The 24,663-nt window shown below is 41.0% G+C and overlaps 1 protein-coding gene across 4 annotated transcripts in view; it reads left to right on the top strand.

The window, feature by feature from the left end:
• The window catches only part of ELF1 (E74 like ETS transcription factor 1), a 427,636-nt gene that overhangs the window by 360,385 nt on the left and 42,588 nt on the right, over positions 1-24,663 (top strand). For all 4 annotated transcript variants that reach the window (XM_053707956.1, XM_053707958.1, XM_053707957.1 and 1 more), the window contains 3 exons: positions 779-953; positions 20,963-21,073; positions 22,370-22,528. In XM_053707956.1, coding sequence (XP_053563931.1) covers positions 779-953; positions 20,963-21,073; positions 22,370-22,528 — 445 coding nt within the window. The remainder of the gene's footprint in view (positions 1-778; positions 954-20,962; positions 21,074-22,369; positions 22,529-24,663) is intronic.

Genomic DNA, 24,663 nt, shown 5'->3' with positions numbered 1-24,663 from the left:
TAACCTATTGAATCTAGCAGGCCATGTGTGTGATAGAGCAGTTATAACCTATTGAATCTAGCAGGCTATGTGTGTGATAGAGCAGTTATAACCTATTGAATCTAGCAGGCTATGTGTATGATAGAGCAGTTATAACCTATTGAATCTAGCAGGCTATGTGTGTGATAGAGCAGTTATAACCTATTGAATCTAGCAGGCTACGTGTGTGTGATAGAGCCATTATAACCTATTGAATCTAGCAGGCTATGTGTGTGATAGAGCAGTTATAACCTATTGAATCTAGCAGGCTATGTGTGTGTGTGTGATAGATCAGTTATAACATATTGAATCTAGCAGGCTATGTGTGTGATAGAGCAGTTATAACCTATTGAATCTAGCAGGCTATGTGTGTGATAGAGCAGTTATAACCTATTGAATCTAGCAGGCTATGTGTATGTGATAGAGCCGTTATAACCTATTGATTCTAGCAGGCTATGTGTGTGATAGAGCAGTTATAACCTATTGAATCTAGCAGGCTACGTGTGTGATAGAGCAGTTATAACCTATTGAATCTAGCAGGCTACGTGTGTGTGATAGAGCCGTTATAACCTATTGAATCTAGCAGGCTATGTGTGTGATAGAGCAGTTATAACCTATTGAATCTAGCAGGCTATGTGTGTGATAGAGCAGTTATAACCTATTGAATCTAGCAGGGTACATGTGTAAGAGACGCTATAACCATGTACGCTAGCAGTTCTGATATAACTAAGGATTACTAATTATACTGTTTTGCTTCTAGTTGGGAGACCCATCCATCTTCCCGGCCGTCATCGTGGAACATATTCCTAATGTGGACCTGCTGCACAACTACTCTGGCTTAACGTGTGTCAATGAGCCACACGACATGATTACTGAGAGCTCGTTGGAAGTGGCAGAGGAGCAGATAATTGAAGACGATGACCTCACACTTACAGGTTATTATTATTATACTTTATTTATAAAGCGCCAGAATATTCCGCAGCGCTGTCCATGGGTACAATTAATTTAAATAAAACAATGATATAAGACTTGTAATAGACAGGACAAAATTTACAAATACATACAGGAGGAGTAAAGGGCCCTATTCCCGTGGGAACTTACAATCTAGAAGGGTAGGAGGTTGAGAAACAGGAGGTGAGGACTGCAAGATTGAGAAAGATGTTAATGCAGAGTTAGGTGAGGGAAATGCTGTTAGGTAAGTAAAATTGATTTATAATTGAGTTGGGTGGTAGGCTTCTCTAAACAAAAAAGTCTTCAGGGAGCATTTAAAGGAAGAAAAATTAGAGGTAAGCCTGACAGCACGAGGGAGAGTGTTCCAGAGGGTAGGTGCTGCATGACAGAAGTCCTGCAGTCTAGCATGAGAAGAGGTGATAGTCGCGGATGTAAGTAGCAGGTCATTGTTGGATCTTAGTGGGCGGGCTGAAGTATACATGTTGACTAGAGAGGGTAGATAGTGGGGAGCGGCATTGGTGACAGCTTTGTATGTAAGGGTGAGAATTTTGTATTTAATGCTGCTGTGAATGGGGAGCCAATGAAGGGACTTGCAGAGAGGTGCAGCAGATACAGAGCGACGGGAAAGGTGGATAAGCCTGGCAGATGCATTTAGGATGGATTGAAGGGAGGTGAGGCGGGAAAGAGGAAGGCCAGTAAGTAGGTTATTGCAGTAGTTAAAGGGACAGTCTACACCAAAATGTTTCTTATTTAAAAAGATAGATAATCCCTTTATTACCCATTCCCCGTTTTTGCATAACCAACACAGTTATATTAATATACTTTTTACCTCTGTGATTTCCTTGTATCTAAGCCTTTGCAGACAGCCTCCTTATCTAAGTGCCTTTGACAGACATGCAGTGTAGTCAATCAGTGAAGACTCCTAAATAACTTCACGGGAGTGAGCACAATGTTATCTATATGACACATGTGAACTAGCACAGTCTAACTGTGAAAAACTTTCAAAATGCTCTGAGCTAGGAGGCGGTTTTCAACTGTTTAGAAATCAGTTTGAGCCTAGCTAGGTTTAGCTTTTCAAAAATACCACCAAGGCAACAAAGCAAATTTGATGATAAATGTAAATTGGAAAGTTGTTTAAAATTGCATGCCCTATCTGAATCATCAAAGTTTAGTTTTGACTTTACTGTCCCTTTAAGTCAGGAAATAACAAGGGAGTGCATTATTTGCTTTGTGGTGTTAGCGCTCAGAAAAGGGTGAGTCTTTAAAATATTGCGTAGATGGTTGCGGCAGCATGAAGAAAATTATTGGATGTGGGGAAGAAGGATAGATTAGTGTCAAGTGTAACTCCGAGGCAGCGGACTTAGGGAGATGGTGATGCTGTCGTCAGAGATAGAAAAGCCAGTAGGTGTAGAGCTTAAGGGGGGGGGGGGGGAGATAAGAAGGAGCTCAGTCTTGGACATGTTAATCTTTAGATGGTGAGAGGCCATCCAGGAAGTAATACCAGATAAGCAGTTGCTGACATGAGAAAGGACAGAGGGAGAGAGAGCGGGGTGGAGAGGTAGATATGGGTGTCATCAGCATAGAGGTGATATTTGAAGCCAAAATTGTTAAGTTTACCCAGCGAAGAAATATAAATGGAGAAGAGTAGAGGACCTAGAACAGATCCTTGAGAATCTGGTAATATTTTGACATTTTTTATATATTTTTATAATTTACTGTATATAAGGCTGAGCATTCCCACTGCTGTGACATATATTCCATTTTAAATGAAGAGTGTTAATTGTGCCCTCTATTTCCACTCTTAAGACCTGTGTTGTATGATATAAAGATGAGCATTAAGGGACAGTTTACTCAAAAATGTTCTCCCCTTTAATTTGTTCCCAATGATCTACTTTGCCTGCTGGAGTGTATTAAATTGTTTTTCCATTACCCTTATATTGGCATTTGAAATTGTTGAATTAGCCTGTGGTAGCCCCACCTATCCTGAAGGTTTTTGGCCTTAAGGGGACAGTCTAGTCAAAATTAAACTTTCATTATTCAGATAGGACTTGTATTTTAATCAACTTTCCAATTTACTTTTATCATCAAATGTGCTTTGTTCTCTTGGTATTCTTAGTTGAAACTAAACCTAGGTAGGCTCATATGCTAATTTCTCCAACATTGGTGTGTCCGGTCCACTTACTTGTGGGATATTCTCTTCCCCAACAGGAAATGGCAAAGAGTCCCAGCAAAGCTGGTCACATGGTCCCTCCTAGGCTCCGCCCACCCCAGTCATTCTCTTTGCCATTGCACAGGCAACATCTCCACGGAGATGGTTAAGAGTTTTTTTGGTGTTTAAATGTAGTTTTTATTCTTCTATCAAGTGTTTGTTATTTTAAAATAGTGCTGGTATGTACTATTTACTCTGAAACAGAAAAGGATGAAGATTTCTGTTTGTAAGAGGAAGATGATTTTAGACAGTAACTAAAATCGATTGCTGTTTCCACATAGGACTGTTGAGATGAAGTAACTTCAGTTGGGGGAAACAGTTAGCAGACTTTTCTGCTTAAGGTATGACTAGCCATTTTTCTAACAAGACTGTGTAATGCTGGAAGGCTGTCATTTCCCCTCATGGGGACCGGTAAGCCATTTTCTTAGTCAAACAAACAGAATAAAGGGCTTAATATGGGCTATAAAACTGGTAGACACTTTTATGGGCTAAATCGATTGCTTTATTTGGGCATTTTATACATGTTTATGCTGATAATTCACATTTATAAACTTGGGGAACGTTTTTTTTAAAGTTAGGCACTATGTTAGACACCTTTTCCAGTCAGGGAGGGCCTTCCCAGTTGTAGGCTGAGCCTCATTTTCGCGCCATTACTGCGCAGTTGTTTTTTGAGAGCAGGACATGCAGATGCATGTGTGAGGATCTGAAAGTAGCTGGAAAAGTTTCTAGAAGGCGTCACTTGGTATCGTATTCCCCTCTGGGCTTGGTAAAGTCTCAGCAAAGGCTATAGCTGGGACTGTATAGGGGTTAAATTTGTAAACGGCTCCGGTTCCGTTATTTTAAGGGTTAAAGCTCTGAAATTTGGTGTGCAATACTCTTAATGCTTTAAGACACTGTGGTGAAATTTTGGTAATTTTTGAACAATTCCTTCATACTTTTTCACATATTCAGTAATAAAGTGTTTTCTGTTTAAAATTTAAAGAGACAGTAACGGTTTTGTTTTAAAACGTTTTTTGTGCTTTATTGACAAGTTTAAGCCTGTTTAACATGTCTGTGCCTTCGGATAAGCTATGTTCTATATGTATGAAAGCCAATGTGTCTCCTCATTTAAATTTGTGTGATAATTGTGCCATAGCGTCCAAACAAAGTAAGGACAGTACTGCCACAGATAATGAAATTGCCCAAGATGATTCCTCAGATGAGGGGAGTAAACATGATACTACATCATCTCCTACTGTGTCTACACCAGTTTTGCCCACGCAGGAGGCCCCTAGTACATCTAGCGCGCCAATGCTTATTACCATGCAACAATTGACAGCTGTAATGGATAACTCCATAGCAAATATTTTATCCAAAATGCCTACATATCAGAGAAAGCGCGATTGCTCTGTTTTAAACACTGAAGAGCAGGAGGGCGCTGATGATAATTGTTCTGTCATACCCTCACACCAATCTGAAGTGGCCATAAGGGAGGTTTTGTCAGATGGGGAAATTTCAGATTCAGGAAAAATTTCTCAACAAGCTGAACCTTATGTTGTGACATTTAAATTTAAATTAGAACATCTCCGCGCACTGCTTAAGGAGGTGTTATCTACTCTGGATGATTGTGACAACTTGGTCATTCCAGAGAAATTATGCAAGATGGACACGTTTCTAGAGGTTTCGGTGCACCCCAACGCTTTTCCTATACCCAAGCGGGTGGCGGACATAGTGAATAAGGAGTGGGAAAAGCCCGGCATACCTTTTGTTCCCCCCCCCCCTATATTTAAGAAATTATTTCCTATGGTCGACCCCAGAAAGGACTTATGGCAGACAGTCCCTAAGGTCGAGGTGGCAGTTTCTACTCTAAACAAACGCACTACTATTCCTATCGAGGACAGTTGTGCTTTCAAAGATCCTATGGATAAAAAATTGGAGGGTTTGCTTAAGAAGATTTTTGTACAGCAAGGTTACCTTCTACAACCCATTTCGTGCATTGTTCCTGTCACTACAGCAGCGTGGTTCTGGTTTGAGGAACTAGAAAAGTCGCTCAGTAGAGAGACTCCATATGAGGAGGTTATGGACAGAGTTCACGCACTTAAGTTGGCTAACTCTTTGCAATTAGCTAGATTAGCGGCGAAAAATTCAGGGTATGCAATCGTGGCGCGCAGAGCGCTTTGGCTAAAGTCTTGGTCAGCGGATGTGTCATCCAAGACAAAATTGCTTAACATCCCTTTCAAAGGTAAAACTCTATTTGGACCAGAATTGAAAGAGATTATCTCAGACATCACTGGGGGAAAGGGCCACGCCCTTCCTCAAGATAGGCCTTTCAAGGCCAAGAATAAGTCTAATTTTCGTTCCTTTCGCAATTTCAGGAACGGACCGGCCTCTAATTCTGCATCCTCTAAGCAAGAGGGTAATGCCTCACAACCAGCCTGGAAACCGATGCAAGGCTGGAACAAGGGTAAGCAGGCCAAGAAGCCTGCTGCTGCTAACAAAACAGCATGAAGGAGTAGCCCCCGATCCGGGACCGGATCTAGTAGGGGGCAGACTCTCTCTCTTTGCTCAGGCTTGGGCAAGAGATGTTCAGGATCCCTGGGCGCTAGAAATAGTTTCTCAGGGTTATCTCCTGGAATTCAGGGAACTACCCCCAAGGGGAAGGTTCCACATGTCTCACTTATCCTTAAACCAAATAAAGAGACAGGCGTTCTTACATTGTGTAGAAGACCTGTTAAAGATGGGAGTGATACACCTAGTTCCAATAAAGGAACAAGGAATGGGATTTTATTCCAATCTGTTCGTAGTTCCCAAAAAAGAGGGAACTTTCAGACCAATTTTGGATTTGAAGATCCTAAACAAATTTCTCAGGGTACCATTGTTCAAGATGGAAACCATTCGAACGATTCTACCCACTATCCAGGAAGGTCAATTTATGACTACCGTGGATCTAAAGGATGCGTACCTACATATTCCTATCCACAAAGAACATCATCAGTTCTGGACAAACATTACATGTTTGTGGCCCTCCCATTCGGGTTAGCCACTGCTCCAAGGATTTTCACAAAGGTACTAGGGTCCCTTCTAGCGGTTCTAAGACCGAGGGGCATTGCAGTAGTACCTTACTTGGACGACATTCTAATACAAGCGTCGTCCCTGTCAACAGCAAAGGCTCATACAGACATCGTTCTGGCCTTTCTCAGATCACACGGATGGAAGATGAACATAGTATAAAGTTCTCTGTCTCCGTCAACAAGAGTTCCCTTCTTGGGAACAATAATAGATTCCTTAGAAATGAGGATTTTTCTGACAGAGGTCAGAAAGTCAAAACTTCTAAGCACTTGTCAAGTTCTTCATTCTGTTCCACGTCCTTCCATAGTGCAGTGCATGGAAGTAGTAGGGTTGATGGCTGCAGCAATGGACATAGTTCCTTTTGCACGAATTCATCTAAGACCATTACAACTGTGCATGCTCAAACAGTGGAATGGGGACTATACAGACTTGTCTCCAATGATTCAAGTAGATCAGAAGACCAGAGATTCACTCCGTTGGTGGCTGACCCTGGACCATCTATCCCAGGGAATGAGCTTCCGCAGACCAGAGTGGGTCATTGTCACGACCGACGCCAGTCTAGTGGGATGGGGCGCGGTCTGGGAATCCCTGAAAGCTCAGGGACTATGGTCTCGGGAAGAGTCTCTTCTCCCGATAAACATTCTGGAACTAAGAGCGATCTTTAATGCTCTCAGGGCTTGGCCTCAGCTAGCAAAGGCCAGATTCATAAGATTCGAATCAGACAACATGACGACCGTTGCGTATATCAATCATCAGGGGGGAACAAGGAGTTCCCTGGCGGAGGATCACTCCTGCCACCTATCTGCGATCCACATCCCAGGTGTGGAAAACTGGGAAGCGGATTATCTGAGTCGTCAGACATTCCATCTGGGGGAGTGGGAACTCCACCCGGAGATCTTTGCCCAACTAAATTATGGGGCATTCCAGACATGGATCTGATGGCATCTCGTCAGAACTTCAAGGTTCCTTGCTACGGGTCCAGATCCAGGGATCCCAAGGCGACTCTAGTAGATGCACTAGTAGCACCTTGGACCTTCAACCTAGCTTATGTATTTCCACCGTTTCCTCTCATTCCCAGGCTGGTAGCCAGGATCAAACAGGAGAGGGCCTCGGTGATCTTGATAGCTCCTGCGTGGCCATGCAGGACTTGGTATGCAGACCTGGTGAATATGTCATCGGTTCCACCATGGAAGCTACCTTTGAGACAGGACCTTCTTGTTCAGGGTCCATTCGAACATCCAAATCTGGTCTCCCTCCAGCTGACGGCTTGGAGATTGAACGCTTGATTCTATCGAAGCGTGGGTTTTCAGATTCTGTGATAGATACTCTGGTTCAGGCCAGAAAACCGGTAACTAGAAAGATTTACCATAAAATATGGAAAAGATATATCTGTTGGTGTGAATCCAAAGGATTCCCATGGAATAAAATAAAAATTCCTAAGATTCTCTCCTTTCTACAAGAGGGTTTGGAGAAAGGATTATCTGCAAGTTCTCTAAAGGGACAGATCTCTGCTTTATCTGTCTTACTACACAAAAGACTGGCAGCTGTGCCAGATGTTCAAGCATTTGTTCAGGCTCTGGTTAGGATCAAGCCTGTTTACAGACCTTTGACTCCTCCCTGGAGTCTAAATCTAGTTCTTTCAGTTCTTCAAGGGGTTCCGTTTGAACCTTTACATTCCATAGATATTAAGTTACTATCTTGGAAAGTTTTGTTTTTGGTTGCTATTTCTTCTGCTAGAAGAGTTTCAGAGTTATCTGCTCTGCAGTGTTCTCCGCCCTATCTGGTGTTCCATGCAGATAAGGTGGTTTTGCGTACTAAGCCTGGTTTTCTTCCTAAGGTTGTTTCTAACAAGAATATTAACCAGGAGATAGTTGTACCTTCTTTATGTCCGAATGCAGTTTCAAAGAAGGAACGTTTGTTACACAATTTGGACGTAGTCCGTGCTCTAAAATTCTATTTAGAGGCTACAAATTTGATACTTTTGCTTCTTCGGAGGCTATTTTTGGGAGAAAGGTTTTGCAAGCCGTGGTGCCTTCCGTTTAGGTAACCTGATTTGCTCCCTCCCTTCATCCGTGTCCTAAAGCTTTGGTATTGGTTCCCACAAGTAAGGATGACGCCGTGGACCGGACACACCAATGTTGGAGAAAACAGATGTTATGCTTACCTGATAAATTACTTTCTCCAACGGTGTGTCCGGTCCACGGCCCGCCCTGGTTTTTTAATCAGGTCTGATGAATTATTTTCTCTAACTACAGTCACCACGGTACCATATGGTTTCTCCTATATATTTCCTCCTGTCCGTCGGTCGAATGACTGGGGTGGGCGGAGCCTAGGAGGGACTATATGGCCAGCTTTGCTGGGACTCTTTGCCATTTCCTGTTGGGGAAGAGATATTCCCACAAGTAAGGATGACGCCGTGGACCGGACACACCGTTGGAGAAAGTAATTTATCAGGTAAGCATAAATTCTGTTTTCACAACAAGAGACTGATCAGTTCATGTGGGCCAGATAACACTGTGTTAATGCACAGGGAGTTATTTTAGAGTTAGCACAACACAGTACTAAATGCAACTCAATAGATTGTAAATAGTCATGTGATCAGGGGGCTGTCAGAAGAGGCTTAGATAGAAGGTAATCAGAGGTAAAAAATTATATTAATATAACAATGTTGGTTATGCAAAACTGGGGAATGGGTAATAAAGGAAATATCTAGCTTTTAAAACAATACAAATTCTAATGTAGACTGTCCCTTTAAGGCCAAGCTGTGTAATCACAGCCAGTAGAAGAAATTACACTCCCAGTGGGGTATAGAAGAGATAAGGTAATAAAATGTTAATTTTCCTTTGTATTGGTGATTGGTTTATGGACAGATATACGATAAAGAAGCATTTATATGTACATAATGTGATAAAGTAATAAGATCTGATTATACCTACAAGCTCAACCCATTTTATTAGGTTGTGGCTTCAAAACACAAAATCAGCTAATTCATATAAACAAATAAGCCTTAAAAAAGCAAATCACATACACTTTATACTCTGCAGCTGGTAAAAAAAGTAATTAGAAACACATTAAGGGAAAAACAATTTTATAGTATACTGCCCCTTTAAGCTTGGCCAGACATAATACACACAGAGAGAAGCGAACTCTCAGGAACGAACAACCAGCTCAATAACTTGTTAGCTGCTTCTATGGCGATTTACCACCTGGGCACAGCTTCTTTTTAGCCCAGTTGGCAGTGCCCACTTTAGCTAAGCATGAACTGAAATTCAAATCAGAACGACAGAGCTGGCCACAGCTATAACATTTTGCAGTTGTTATTAGTTAAAGCCAAGTAGGGATATATATGTAGCAGGGTTAGCCTTGAGAAGTCAGCAGGGTGCATTTTAAGTTCTGAGAATTATATGAACAAAGAATCCAGAATAATGAAAATGTATTGCAAAGTTGTTTTACTACATAGAACTAAACATTCTATATTAAAGGGGCATGATTCAGCTAGAGTATACAATTTTAAACAATTTTCCATATAACTTCTGTTATTAAATTTGCTTCATTCTCTTGGAATCCTTTGTTGAAGATGAAGCAATGCACGGCTGTCTAAAAACATCTGGTGAGCCAATAACAAGAGACAAATGTGTGTAGCCACCAATCAGCCACATCATTGCTGTTGCAGAGCATATGTACATATGCATTTTAACAAAGGATATAAAAGAACAAAGCAAAAGTGAAAATACAAGTACATTGAATCTGAATCATTAAAATCTAAAGGTGTTTTACTGTCCCTTTAAATAAAACATAGACTGCATTACTTATTAGTAAGCTAAGAAGTGTTGAGTAAGTAGTTACAGACAGCAATCCTGGAAATAAACTAAGGGATTTGTTATTGCCGTGGTAACCATTCTCAGCTCGTTTTCTAAAACCGATGTGGGCATAAAATTACCACAATTTAAAGGGACATGAAACTCAAAAGTGTAACATAAACTAGAATATATTTAATTTTTGAATCAGCACATTTTTTGCAATAAAGATATATAACCAAAAAATGAATCTGGTAAAGGCAATGGCCGTTTCAGTGATCCTTTCTGCTGTGCACTGAACATATGCACTGAACATATGCACATATGCCTTGTGTGCCTGCATTCAAACAGTGCTCCTGCTCAGTGAGCAAATGTATTGTATAGGTAATAGCATTGTATTTGAGTTTTATGTATAATTAAAGGAAACTCCTCTGGAAGCAGCATGTAATATAATCCTTCAGAGAGTTTACTATTAACATTGCATGGTTTGCCATTTTCAAACAGTGTATAGTGGGTGTTGTACTGAAAATCTATTCTTACGTAATCTTCTGTTCCTTATAATGAGGCATCTATGTATAAAAACCTGTTATTGTTTTCTGTTAGCATTGTGAAACTGTTTATTGCTGTATTTCCATGTTTGTTTGATGAGTTTGTCTATATTTGCAAATATTTATGTAAGCATAGAAAGCTTTTAGCATCTATCATGTTATGCCAAAATAGAACAATACTAGGCCTGTAGTGCCACCTGCTGGTTATCTGTGAGACTGCACATGAAGTAGATGTTTCTACAAAGAAAATCCTATACACTTGGCTAGATAGAAGCTGACAAATAGACCCTTCTCATCTTCATTCCCACTTTCCTCCTTCCAGATTCTGAAATGTCTCTATTCCCCTGCTTCTTACTACTGAATGGGCTCTTGTTGGCTCTCTGTTTCATCTGTGGGAATTACAGGGGTCTTGGCATCCTACTTGCTGTCACGCTGTCCTCTTCTAAACAGGCTCATATATACCATTACACATTCACTTTTTGTATCACCTCTAAGGTGTTGCTCTCTCTTTCCAGTCAAACAGCTACAGCTTTCTATAGCACTTTGGAGTATTTATTTGTGCCAACTGTGTTTCTAAAATTGATGCTTCTAGAGCAGTGGTCTCAACGTACCGGCCCTCAAGATCAGTGCCAGTGCTAGGGTTTTTTTCTACACAGGCAAAAGACACAGACACCCTGCTACTACCGCTTCTTAACAAAATGTTCTAGTAATGTCTAATAGATATTTCTGCATGACATAATGTGCCAAAGTTAGTGGTTCTGCACAACATTGCATCTGATGGTAAATTTTTTCACCTGCTCACATACATATTTACATACACATATTACTACACACATACAGACATACTCATGCACAAATATTTACACATACACATCTATACATACACGCACACATTACACATACATTTATAAACGTGCACACACACATTTACACCCACATTTATACACACACAGACATACATATTACACATACATTTATACACACACATACACATTTACACCCACCCACATTTATACACACACAGACATACATATTACACATACATTTATACACACACAGACATACATATTACACATACATTTATACACACACAGACATACATATTACACATACATTTATACACACACAGACATACATATTACACATACATTTATACACACACAGACATACATATTACACATACATTTATACACACACAGACATACATATTACACATACATTTATACACACACAGACATACATATTACACATACATTTATACACACACAGACATACATATTACACATACATTTATACACACACAGACATACATATTACACATACATTTATACACACACAGACATACATATTACACATACATTTATACACACACAGACATACATATTACACATACATTTATACACACACAGACACACATATTACACATACATTTATACACACACATACACATTTACACCCACACACACATACATACATTTACACATACACATTTATATACACATACACACACAAACACACACTACACCACACACACATGCAAACACAGACACACACATACTCATACATACAAAAACACACATACACATGGAGTGACAACAAAATGTTGCTATTATTACATGCTGTATCACAGATCACAGGCTAGTAGGCTTAATTCCACCTCTTCTGCATTGTGTAAACTAATATATAGCATAATGTTTAATGCCTGCCATCACCCATAGTTTTGCCATATTAAGTTATAACATGTCACAACTGCCTGCCTGTCTTTTTTTTTTTTTTTTCTTTCAACACACACACACACACACACACACACACACACACACACACACACACACACACACACACACTATATATATATATATATATATATAGTATTTTCACACACAACACTCAAGAAATCATTTATATACAAAAGAGAACGTAGCATCCCTTAAGCCTGAGGCGTTTTGTGACAATGTGTGTTACCCTATACTACATGTTTTTGTAGTACCAGACTAGGACAGGAACACCCAGCTTTTTTAAATAATTGTGTAGGAGCAACACGTGAGATTAGTAGTTTGCCAATCCCTTTTATTTGTGGTTCTTCTTAGGGAGAAATTATAGTCACCGGTAGACTATTTATTAGGGCTCTTTTTGTGTCGTGTTGCACTATATAATGGGGTTAGTTACCTCCTTTGAACCTTTCTGGTATTAGGCCTTTCTTTTGATTGTATAGGTGTTTACTGTGCTTATTGTAACTATACTGTGTGGACCTTTCATGTTCCTGTGTGTAATCTCTTTTTTTTAAAGTGTTTTTCTATTTTTTCTATTTTATTTTTTTGCTACAATAAATGTTGTTTTATTTTTTCCTTTTCCCCCCTCATATTTCTTGTGAGGATTGAGATCCCCTTCCTTTCACTGTGTCCTTTTTTTTTTTTTTTTTTTGGAATCATAGTGTTAAGAGGAGTAATATAATTTCCTTCAGAATAAGTGTGCAGATAGGTTAAAACTCCAGCATGAAGTTACTAATAAAATAATATTTAAACACTACACAGCCACAACCAGCCTGTATAAGAAGCACAACAAAGGGTTACCTTATTTTCAGCAGTTAAACAGATTGTCAGAAGACCGTTATCTTTATTTCTGCGCTCCACTTTCCCTGCATACCACGTGCAGGCACATTTTAACCTTTAACCCTCCCTCCCACTTCCAATACGGAGTAGCAGAGATGCTAAACCGTTTTACTGCTGCGCCTGCTCTGGAATAAATCAAACTTCTGCTACAGTTCTAAAGCGCACTCTCTTCTCTGTGCCTTTACAGGCCCTTACTCACTGTGTAGCAGACACAGAAGCGTCACTGCAATTGTTCTTCTAGTGCTTCACATAGCTTTACTTACCCTGTGGTTCTCAGCATCTGCCCATCTTCTGGTTTAAAGGGATATGAAATTCTAATTATTTTATTTGGGGCGGGGGGGGGGGGGATTCAGACAGAGCATACATTTCTCCAACATAGGTGTGTCCGGTCCACGGCGTCATCCTTACTTGTGGGATATTCTCTTCCCCAACAGGAAATGGCGGATATTCTCTTCCCCAACAGGAAATGGCAAAGAGCCACATGATCCCTCCTAGGCTCCGCCTACCCCAGTCATTCTCTTTGCCGTTGTACAGGCAACATCTCCACGGAGATGGCTTAGAGTTTTTTAGTGTTTAACTGTAGTTTTTATTATTCAATCAAGAGTTTGTTATTTTAAAATAGTGCTGGTATGTACTATTTACTCTGAAACAGAAAAGAGATGAAGATTTCTGTTTGTATGAGGAAAATGATTTTAGCAACCGTTACTAAAATCCATGGCTGTTCCACACAGGACTGTTGAGAGGAATTAACTTCAGTTGGGGGAACAGTGAGCAGTCTTTTGCTGCTTGAGGTATGACACATTCTAACAAGACGATGTAATGCTGGAAGCTGTCATTTTCCCTATGGGATCCGGTAAGCCATTTTTATTCAGATAGTAAATAAGGGCTTCACAAGGGCTTATTAAGACTGTAGACATTTTCTGGGCTAAATCGATCATATTTACACATATTTAGCCTTGAGGAATCATTTAATCTGGGTATTTTTTGTAAAATAATATCGGCAGGCACTGTTTTAGACACCTTATTCTATAGGGGCTTTCCCTAATCATAGTCAGAGCCTCATTTTCGCGGCGGTATGGCGCACTTGTTTTTGAGAACAGCATGACATGCAGCTGCATGTGTGTGGAGCTCTGATACATAGAAAAGTCTTTTTGAAGGCATTATTTGGTATCGTATTCCCTTTTGGGCTTGGTTGGGTCTCAGCAAAGCAGATTCCAGGGACTGTAAAGGGGTTAAATATAAAAACGGCTCCGGTTCCGTTATTTTAAGGGTTAAAGCTTCCAAATTTGGTGTGCAATACTTTTAAGGCTTTAAGACACTGTGGTGAAATTTTGGTGAATTTTGGACAATTCCTTCATACTTTTTCGCAATTGCAGTAATAAAGTGTGTTCAGTTTAAAATTTAAAGTGACAGTAACGGTTTTATTTTAAAACGTTTTTTGTGCTTTGTTATCAAGTTTATGCCTGTTTAACATGTCTGAACTACCAGATAGATTGTGTTCTGACTGTGGGGAAGCCAAGGTTCCTTCTCATTTAAATAGATGTGATTTATGTCATAACAAAATTTAGAAAAAATGATGCCCAAGATGATTCCTCAAGTGAGGGGAGTAAGCATGGTACTGCATCATCCCCTCCTTCGTCTACACCAGTCTTGCCCATACAGGAGGCCCCTAGTACATCTAGCGCGCCAATACTCCTTACTATGCAACAATTAACGGCTGTAATGGATAATTCTATCAAAAACATTTTAGCCAATATGCCCACTTATCAGCGAAAGCGCGACTGCTCTGTTTTAGAAAATACTGAAGAGCATGAGAACGCTGATGATTTTGTTTCTGAAGGGCCCCTACACCAGTCTGAGGGAGCCAGGGAGGTTTTGTCTGAGGGAGAAATTTCAGATTCAGGAAAAATTTCTCAACAAGCTGAACCTGATGTGATTACTTTTAAATTTAAGTTGGAACATCTCCGCGCTCTGCTTAAGGAGGTGTTATCCAATTTGGATGATTGTGATTATCTGGTCATTCCAGAAACACTATGTAAAATGGACAAGTTCCTAGAGGCCCCGGGGCCCCCCGAAGCTTTTCCTATACCCAAGCGGGTGGCGTACATTGTTAATAAAGAATGGGACAGGCCCGGTATACCTTTCGTACCTCCCCCCATATTTAAAGAAAATTGTTTCCTATAGTCGACCCCAGAAAGGACTTATGGCAGACAGTCCCCAAGGTCGAGGGGGCGGTTTCTACTCTAAACAAGCGCACCACTATACCCATAGAAGATAGTTGTACTTTCCAAGATCCTATGGATAAAAAATTAGAAGGTTTGCTAAAAAAGATGTTTGTTCAGCAAGGTTACCTTCTACAACCAATTGCATGCATTGTCCCTGTCACTACAGCCGCGTGTTTCTGGCTCGATGAGCTAGAAAAGGCGATTATTAGTAATTCTTCTTCTTATGAGGAGATTATGGACAGAATTCGTGCTCTTAAATTGGCTAATTCTTTCACCCTAGACGCCACCTTGCAATTGGCTAGGTTAGCGGCGAAAAATTCTGGGTTTGCTATTGTGGCGCGCAGAGCGCTTTGGTTAAAATCTTGGTCAGCGGATGCGTCTTCCAAGAACAAATTGCTTGACATTCCTTTCAAGGGGAAAACACTGTTTGGCCCTGACTTGAAAGAGATTATCTCTGATATCACTGGGGGCAAGGGCCACGCCCTTCCTCAGGATAGGTCTTTCAAGGCCAAAAATAAACCTAATTTTCGTCCCTTTCGCAGAAACGGACCAGCCCCAAGTGCTACGTCCTCTAAGCAGGAGGGTAATACTTCTCAAGCCAATCCAGCCTGGAGAATGCAAGGCTGGAACAAAGGAAAGCAGGCCAAGAAACCTGCCACTGCTCCCAAGACAGCATGAGATGCGGGCCCCCGATCCGGGACCGGATTTGGTGGGGGGCAGACTCTCTCTCTTCACTCAGGCTTGGGCAAGAGATGTTCTGGATCCTTGGGCGCTAGAAATAGTCTCCCAAGGTTATCTTCTGGAGGTGATTCATCCTGTTCCATTAAAAGAACAAGGGATGGGGTTCTACCCCAATCTGTTCGTAGTTCCCAAAAAAGAGGGAACGTTCAGACCAATCTTAGATCTCAAGATCCTAAACAAGTTTCTCAAGGTTCCATCGTCCAAAATGGAAACCATTCGAACAATCCTTCCATCCAGGAAGGTCAATTCTTGACCACGGTGGATTTAAAGGATGCGTATCTACATATTCCTATCCACAAGGAACATCATCGGTTCCTAAGGTTCGCATTCCTGGACAAGCATTACCAGTTCGTGGCGCTCCCTTTTCGGATAGCCACTGCTCCAAGGATTTTCACAAAGGTACTAGGGTCCCTTCTGGCGGTGCTAAGACCACGGGGCATTGCTGTAGTACCTTACTTGGACGACATTCTGATTCAAGCGTCGTCCCTTCCTCAAGCAAAGGCTCACACGGACATAGTCCTGGCCTTTCTCAGATCTCACGGAGGAAAGTGAACGTGGAAAAGAGTTCTTTATCTCCGTCGACAAGAGTTCCCTTCTTGGGAACAATAATAGACTCCTTAGAAATGAGGATTTTTCTGGCAGAGACCAGAAAAACAAAACTTCTAAACTCTTGTCGGATACTTCATTCCGTTCCTCTTCCTTCCATAGCGCAGTGCATGGAAGTGATAGGTTTGATGGTAGCGGCAATGGACATAGTTCCTTTTGCGCGCATTCATCTAAGACCATTACAACTGTGTATGCTCAGTCTGTGGAATGGGGACTATACAGAGACTCACTCCGTTGGTGGCTGTCCCTGGACAACATGTCACAAGGGGTGACCTCCCGTAGACCAGAGTGGGTCATTGTCACGACCAACGCCAGTCTGATGGGCTGGGGCGCGGTCTGGGGATCCCTGAAAGCTCAGGGTCTTTGGTCTCGGGAAGAATCTCTTCTACCGATAAATATTCTGGAACTGAGAGCGATATTCAATGCTCTCAAGGCTTGGCCTCAGCTAGCGAGGGCCAAGTTCATACGGTTTCAATCAGACAACATGACGACTGTTGCGTACATTAACCATCAGGGGGGAACAAGGAGTTCCCTGGCGATGGAAGTAGTGACCAAAATCATTCAATGGGCGGAGACTCGCTCCTGCCACCTGTCTGCAATCCACATCCCAGGAGTGGAAAATTGGGAAGCGGATTTTCTGAGTCGTCAGACATTGCATCCGGGGGAGTGGGAACTCCATCCGGAAATCTTTGCCCAAATCACTCAACTGTGGGGCATTCCAGACATAGATCTGATGGCCTCTCGTCAGAACTTCAAGGTTCCTTGCTACGGGTCCAGATCCAGGGATCCCAAGGCGACTCTAGTAGATGCACTAGTAGCACCTTGGACCTTCAAACTAGCTTATGTATTCCCGCCGTTTCCTCTCATCCCCAGGCTGGTAGCCAGGATCAATCAGGAGAGGGCGTCGGTGATCTTGATAGCTCCTGCGTGGCCACGCAGGACTTGGTATGCAGATCTGGTGAATATGTCATCGGCTCCACCATGGAAGCTACCTTTGAGACGAGACCTTCTTGTTCAAGGTCCGTTCGAACATCCGAATCTGGTCCCACTCCAGCTGACTGCTTGGAGATTGAACGCTTGATCTTATCAAAGCGAGGGTTCTCAGATTCTGTTATTGATACTCTTGTTCAGGCCAGAAAGCCTGTAACTAGAAACATTTACCACTAAATTTGGAAAAAATATATCTGTTGGTGTGAATCTAAAGGATTCCCTTGGGACAAGGTTAAGATTCCTAAGATTCTATCCTTCCTTCGAGAAGGATTGAAAAAAGGATTATCTGCAAGTTCCTTGATGGGACAGATTTCTGCCTTGTCTGTGTTACTTCACAAAAAGCTGGCAGCTGTGCCAGATGTTCAAGCCTTTGTTCAGGCTCTGGTTAGAATCAAGCCTGTCTACAAACATTTGACTCCTCCTTGGAGTCTCAACTTAGTTCTTTCAGTTCTTCAGGGGGTTCCGTTTGAACCCTTACATTCCGTTGCAATTTCTTCTGCTAGAAGAGTTTCAGAATTATCTGCTCTGCAGTGTTCTCCTCCTTATCTGGTGTTCCATGCAGATAAGGTGGTTTTACGTACTAAACCTGGTTTTCTTCCAAAAGTTGTTTCTAACAAAAACATTAACCAGGAGATAGTCGTGCCTTCTCTGTGTCCGAAACCAGTTTCGAAGAAGGAACGTTTGTTGCACAATTTGGATGTTGTTCGCGCTCTAAAATTCTATTTAGATGCTACAAAGGATTTTAGACAAACATCTTCCTTGTTTGTTGTGTATTCTGGTAAAAGGAGAGGTCAAAAAGCAACTTCTACCTCTCTCTCTTTTTGGATTCAAAGCATCATCAGATTGGCTTACGAGACTGCCGGACGGCAGCCTCCTGAAAGAATCACAGCTCATTCCACTAGGGCTGTGGCTTCCACATGGGCCTTCAAGAACGAGGCTTCTGTTGATCAGATATGTAGGGCAGCGACTTGGTCTTCACTGCACTCTTTTACCAAATTTTACAAGTTTGATATTTTTGCTTCTTCTGAGGCTATTTTTGGGAGAAAGGTTTTGCAAGCCGTGGTGCCTTCCATTTAGGTGACCTGATTTGCTCCCTCCCTTCATCCGTGTCCTAAAGCTTTGGTATTGGTTCCCACAAGTAAGGATGACGCCGTGGACCGGACACACCTATGTTCGAGAAAAAACAGAATTTATGTTTACCTGATAAATTACTTTCTCCAACGGTGTGTCCGGTCCACGGCCCGCCCTGGTTTTTTAATCAGGTCTGATATTTTATTTTCTTTAACTACAGTCACCACGGTATCATATGGTTTCTCCTATGCAAATATTCCTCCTTAACGTCGGTCGAATGACTGGGGTAGGCGGAGCCTAGGAGGGATCATGTGACCAGCTTTGCTGGGCTCTTTGCCATTTCCTGTTGGGGAAGAGAATATCCGCCATTTCCTGTTGGGGAAGAGAATATCCCACAAGTAAGGATGACGCCGTGGACCGGACACACCGTTGGAGAAAGTAATTTATCAGGTAAACATAAATTCTGTTTTTAAAAAAAAATCCCAATTTACTTCTATTATCAAATTTGCTCAATTCCTATAGTAATCTTGGTTGAAACGATACCTGGGTAGGTATCTGGAGCACTCCATGGCAGGAAATAGTGCTGCCCTCTAGTGCTTTTGCAAATGGATGACATTCTTGCAAAACTGCTGCCATATCGTGCTCCAGACACGTGCACGCTCCTGAGCTTACGTCTTTGCTTTTCAACATAAGATACCAAGAGAATGAAAAAAAATTGTGATAATAGAAGTAAATTAGTAAGTTAATTATAGTTACATTATAGCCGGGTGGTCAATTAAATCAGCTGGGTGGTGCACCCGCTAAAAAGGCCCTGGGGAGAACACGGCAGCAGGAGCTCTACATTTTTGCAGTGGCTCAGGCTTCATTATCTATATTATTCAGAGGATTTTTTATTATATTTGTTGTGTAACTTTTAAAGTCTGAAAAAACAAACTGGAAAATGTACCTCTTCTGCTTTCTATTGTGTGAGCTAATCCAAAGTGCAAGGTACAGCTGTCAAAAAGCCAGTAGCATCACAGGATGTGACAATGCATGTGTACCAAGGTGCCCAGAATAAAGAGCTTTACCAACTGGCTTAAAATAATACAACCGTCTTAAAGAGAGCTGCAGGGACAGGAGGCAACATAAAAGGAAGATCAATAGTAACTATGCTACTGTTATGGTTTGTCACCAGATCATACTGCTTTGGCCTAGTCTCCTGCTTCATGTTCTGTCAAAATGAACTTTACAGACACTAGGAATATATTATAAACCTCTTTAAGAAGATGTAAGGGACATGGCACTCGATAAATGATCTGCTCTAAATTATTAGAGCATTTTTCTTCTAAGATGGCAGCTTAACATTTGTATAACTTTGTATTAATGTATTTAAATGAGGTTATAAGTCATACCCTATACTATATGTATTTAAATGAGGTTATAAGTCATACCCTATACTATATGTATTTAAATGAGGTTATAAGTCATACCCTATACTATATGTATTTAAATGAGGTTATAAGTCATACCCTATACTATATGTATTTAAATGAGGTTATAAGTCATACCCTATACTATATGTATTTAAATGCGGTTATAAGTCATACCCTATACTATATGTATTTAAATGCGGTTATAAGTCATACCCTATACTATATGTATTTAAATGAGGTTATAAGTCATACCCTATACTATATGTATTTAAATGAGGTTATAAGTCATACCCTATACTATATGTATTTAAATGAGGTTATAAGTCATACCCTATACTATATGTATTTAAATGAGGTTATAAGTCATACCCTATACTATATGTATTTAAATGAGGTTATAAGTCATACCCTATACTATATACATTTTGGTTGTTCCCTGTATCGAAAGAATAAAAATAACTTTGTTTGCATCATACTGTAAAATCAAACTATACATCCGCACGCAGATTTGTCTTTACTATATTTCACGGGCATTCGATGGTGGCACAGGCCGTTGCAGGAAGGTGTCCTTCATACTTTCTTTAATAGACCTTCCTGCAGAGGCCAGTGCTGCCATTGAATACCTGTGTCAAGAAATACCAGGGCTGGCAGCGACCTTAAGGGAAGTTATACATTTCCTAATATTTGTTGAACTATATTTCAGACATGGTTATTTTAAAAATGCCTGTTACTTGCAGTTGAAGCATCTTGTCATAGTGGAGATGACGACACCATGCAAACCATTGAAGCTGCTGAAGCCCTTCTCAACATGGATTCTCCTGATCCTATGCTTGATGAAAAAAGATTAGGTAAGCCTGGTATAGAAAGAGCTTGTAATGACTGACTTACTAATCTTCACATTGTTTAGCTATCCCATACCAAAGTGTGAGCGTTAGTACAATCAGATCTATAAATTGTATGATTAACCTAGTGAATTTGGTTGTTAGGTGTCTAGGGTGTATGTCTAAAAGAGAAGGTTATACTTTTTTGGATCATCAAATAACATAGTAAAATAGAAGTCCTTTGACTTCAACCTATACAAATAATACCCGATTTACAATAAAAGCTCCAATTGAGCTTAACTTTAAGGGACACTGAACCCAAATTTTTTTTCTTTACTGATTCAGATAGAGCATGCAATTTTAAGCAACTTTCTAATTTACTCCTATTATCAATTTTTCTTTGTTCTTTTGCTAGCTTTATTTGAAAAAGTAATACCTGTTACACTATGCAAGCGTAACTCTAAGCCTGAGGAAACAGACAGAGATCTGAGAAACGTGTTGCTTGTTTATCCATTGTTACGGTCACATTTGTGACATTTTATATTGTATTTTACTGCACCATTAAACTATGGTATTTTAACTCTTCGCTGAGAGTGATTTGCTGCACTGCCTTGGTCAGTGAACTGGGACACTGTGAACTCCCAGTCTGCCTCTATAAGCACAAAAGAGTGCTGCTTTATTTGTGAGTATAAAATCTGTATTCACCTTTTTTTTTTACATTTGTCCAAACTGTATCACACGAGGAGGCGCCCTTGTCTTTGTGATTTTCTTTGCACATAGAGAGTATCTTATTTGAAAAAGGCATCTAAGCTATTTTTTTGGTTCAGAACTCTGGAGAGCACTTGTTTATTGGTGGGTGAATTTATCCACCAATCAGCAAGAACAACCCAGTTTGTTCACCAAAAATGGGTCGGCATCTAAACTTACATTATTGCTTTTCAAATAAAGATACCAAGAAAATGAAGAAAATTTGATAATAGGAGTAAATTAGAAAGTTGCTTAAAATTGCATGCTCTATCTGAATCACAAAAGTAAAAATGTGGGTTCAGTGTCCCTTTAAGACCATTAAAAAGGTGACCCATTTAACACAAGCAATCATATCCCTGAATTCATTAAATAATAATGTTTTAGTAGTAAGGGGAGTGTCTGAAATAAAATAGCATACTAGACCTAACAAAACAGTTATACTGCTCCAGATTTGGATATTTTCTAGTTTTACTGCCTGCCTTCTCTGCCAAATAGGATCAGCTTTGGGAAGATGTCTAGTACATTGTTCTATGTTAGCTGATTATTTAAATAACACCATATCCCATCCCCCCTTAGTAAGCATGTTTGGTCCATCTGATGATGAGCTGATGTCTACTCCAATAACACATGTCTCAGTCACTGTTGACGGAATACCAGAAGTTATGGAGATCCACCAGAACATGTATGCATGCCAACCAGATGATAATTTCCAAGACCAGCCTAAGAGGAAGAAAGGTACAGTTCTGCCTAGTTAAATAAACATTTCTAAATATATAATAATATTAGGGGGAAAAACCTGCTTGTTAATGATATATGGGTCGATGACAATGCTTTCAAAAATATATAAAAAAAAAAATTAACAGAAAAATACCATTGAAGTCTATTCTTTTTCTAAAGGATTATGATCGACTCTATAATTTGATGGATGAGATGTAAAATGGGGTTTCTTTCTAATGGCAGTAAGAGTCCACAAATTCTATTTATAACCTATGGGAAATACTTCACGGAGCCATCAGGAGGAGGCAAAGACATCCCAAACATAGAATTGAAATATCCCTCCCACTTCCCCTACCCTCTCAGTAGTTCTTTTCCTCATTCATGGAGGTAGGCAGAGAGAGGCGCTCTGCTGAAGATTCTGTTTTTTTTTTTTTGTGCTCAATGGATTGTTTCCTGCAAGAGAGGGCAGGGGAGTTGTTAAAAGCCATGTTATCCTCTTTGTAGAGTTTTGGTGCATATTAACTTATGTGTGACGCAGGGAAGTTCCTATGCCTCTTCCAGTGTTATTCTGCTATCCTCCCTTTTAGGTAAACAGTGTTAGTTACACTCATTTTCCTTTGTGTTAGGACTACTTCAGGATGACAGAAGCTGGGTAAGTCCTGATTTTATTATTTCCCTCTCTAATGGCTTGTTGCCTAATGAGATAGGCAAGCAGTCAGATTACAAGCAGACTGGTTTATGGGGACCCTCACAGCAGAGGAGGCTAACTAGTAAACTTTATTACTTCTGTAATCTAGGAGGCAATCTGTGGATCAAAGGGACCTTCTGGTTAGAGGTCGCACTTCTTATGGGGGCACAATACCACACTCAGAAAATTGGCACCGGGTCCTCTGACTGGACTTCGAACCCGGTGCACGCCGCTGCCATGTGATATGTGTGGCCTCACACACCCGGAGACCCACGCTATTATCATCCGGCTCCAACAAGAGGAGCGTTAATGTAAAAGGGCAACAAATAGTTGTAACTCGTGCTGCCGGACGGAGCTTCTCATGCACCTGCTGCAAGCAATTTTGGGGCCATCTCTGCCTCCTGATTTCTTGCCGAGTGCTCAACAGCGCAAAGATAGTACCTGAACGGAAAGGCAGTTTGGGAGTCTCGTTACCGACACGGAGGTGTTCACACACCTCAGATGGAGCATTATTAAGTAGGCTTTGAGGTAGAAAACTAGAGAAACAGCTGTGGGGAAGTGTGGAATACTGTCCCTAAGGTAGACGGTGCCATTTCCACCCGGGCTAAACTCACTACTATCCTGCTAGAAGATAGCACATCTTTCAAGGACCCTATGGATAAGAATTAAAAAGAATATCTGAGAAAGCTCTTTCTTCAGGGAGATTTGCTTTTCAAACCAGCTGTAGGCATTGCTGCTGAGCCCAGGTCGGCCCACAACCTGGGCTCAGGTCAAGTAGGGGGCAGGTTATCTCTGTTTCAGGATGTTTTGGCTCAGTCCATCCAGAACCCTTGGTTTCATAGCTCTCCCATTTCGGCCTAGCTATAGCTACCAGGATTTTTACAAAAGTATTGGGGGAGCTCCTCGCTTTAGTCAGACTATAGGACATTGTGGTTGCGCCATACTTGGACAAAATCATGGTTCAGACGCCATATTTACATTTAGCTAGAAATTAAACCTGGAAAAAAGTTCTCTCATTCACAACACGAGAGTGAACTTCCTAGGGATTATTATAGACTCTATCAACATGCATATATCCCAGAGCAACACAGGGAGAAGTTTCAGGCTGCCTGCCTTCTACTTCAATCCACTCCTTGGCTCAATGCATGGAGGTGGTAGGTCTTATGGTTGTGGCTTCGGACGCTATTCCTTTTGCTCGCTTTCATCTGAGACCTCTACAGTTATGTATGCTCAGGCAATGGAATGGACATCACTTAGACCTGTCAACAGAGTCTCTCTCCTGGTGGCTGTCTCAGGAAACTGTTCTTCAGGGCATGTGCTTCCTGCGCCCATCCTCAGAAATTTTAACAGATGCCAGTTTGACAGGCCGGGGTGTTGTGTGGGGTTCAGGTGAGAGCTCAGGGAACCTGGTGACCAGATCGATTTTCCCGATCAGCATTCTGAAGTTGAGAGCCATCTTCAGTAC

The sequence above is a fragment of the Bombina bombina genome, chromosome 3, assembly GCF_027579735.1.
Source record: "Bombina bombina isolate aBomBom1 chromosome 3, aBomBom1.pri, whole genome shotgun sequence".
Taxonomy (NCBI): Eukaryota; Metazoa; Chordata; class Amphibia; order Anura; family Bombinatoridae; genus Bombina; species Bombina bombina.
The sequence above is the reverse complement of the archived record's forward strand: the minus strand, read 5'-3'. Positions and strand labels throughout refer to the sequence as shown.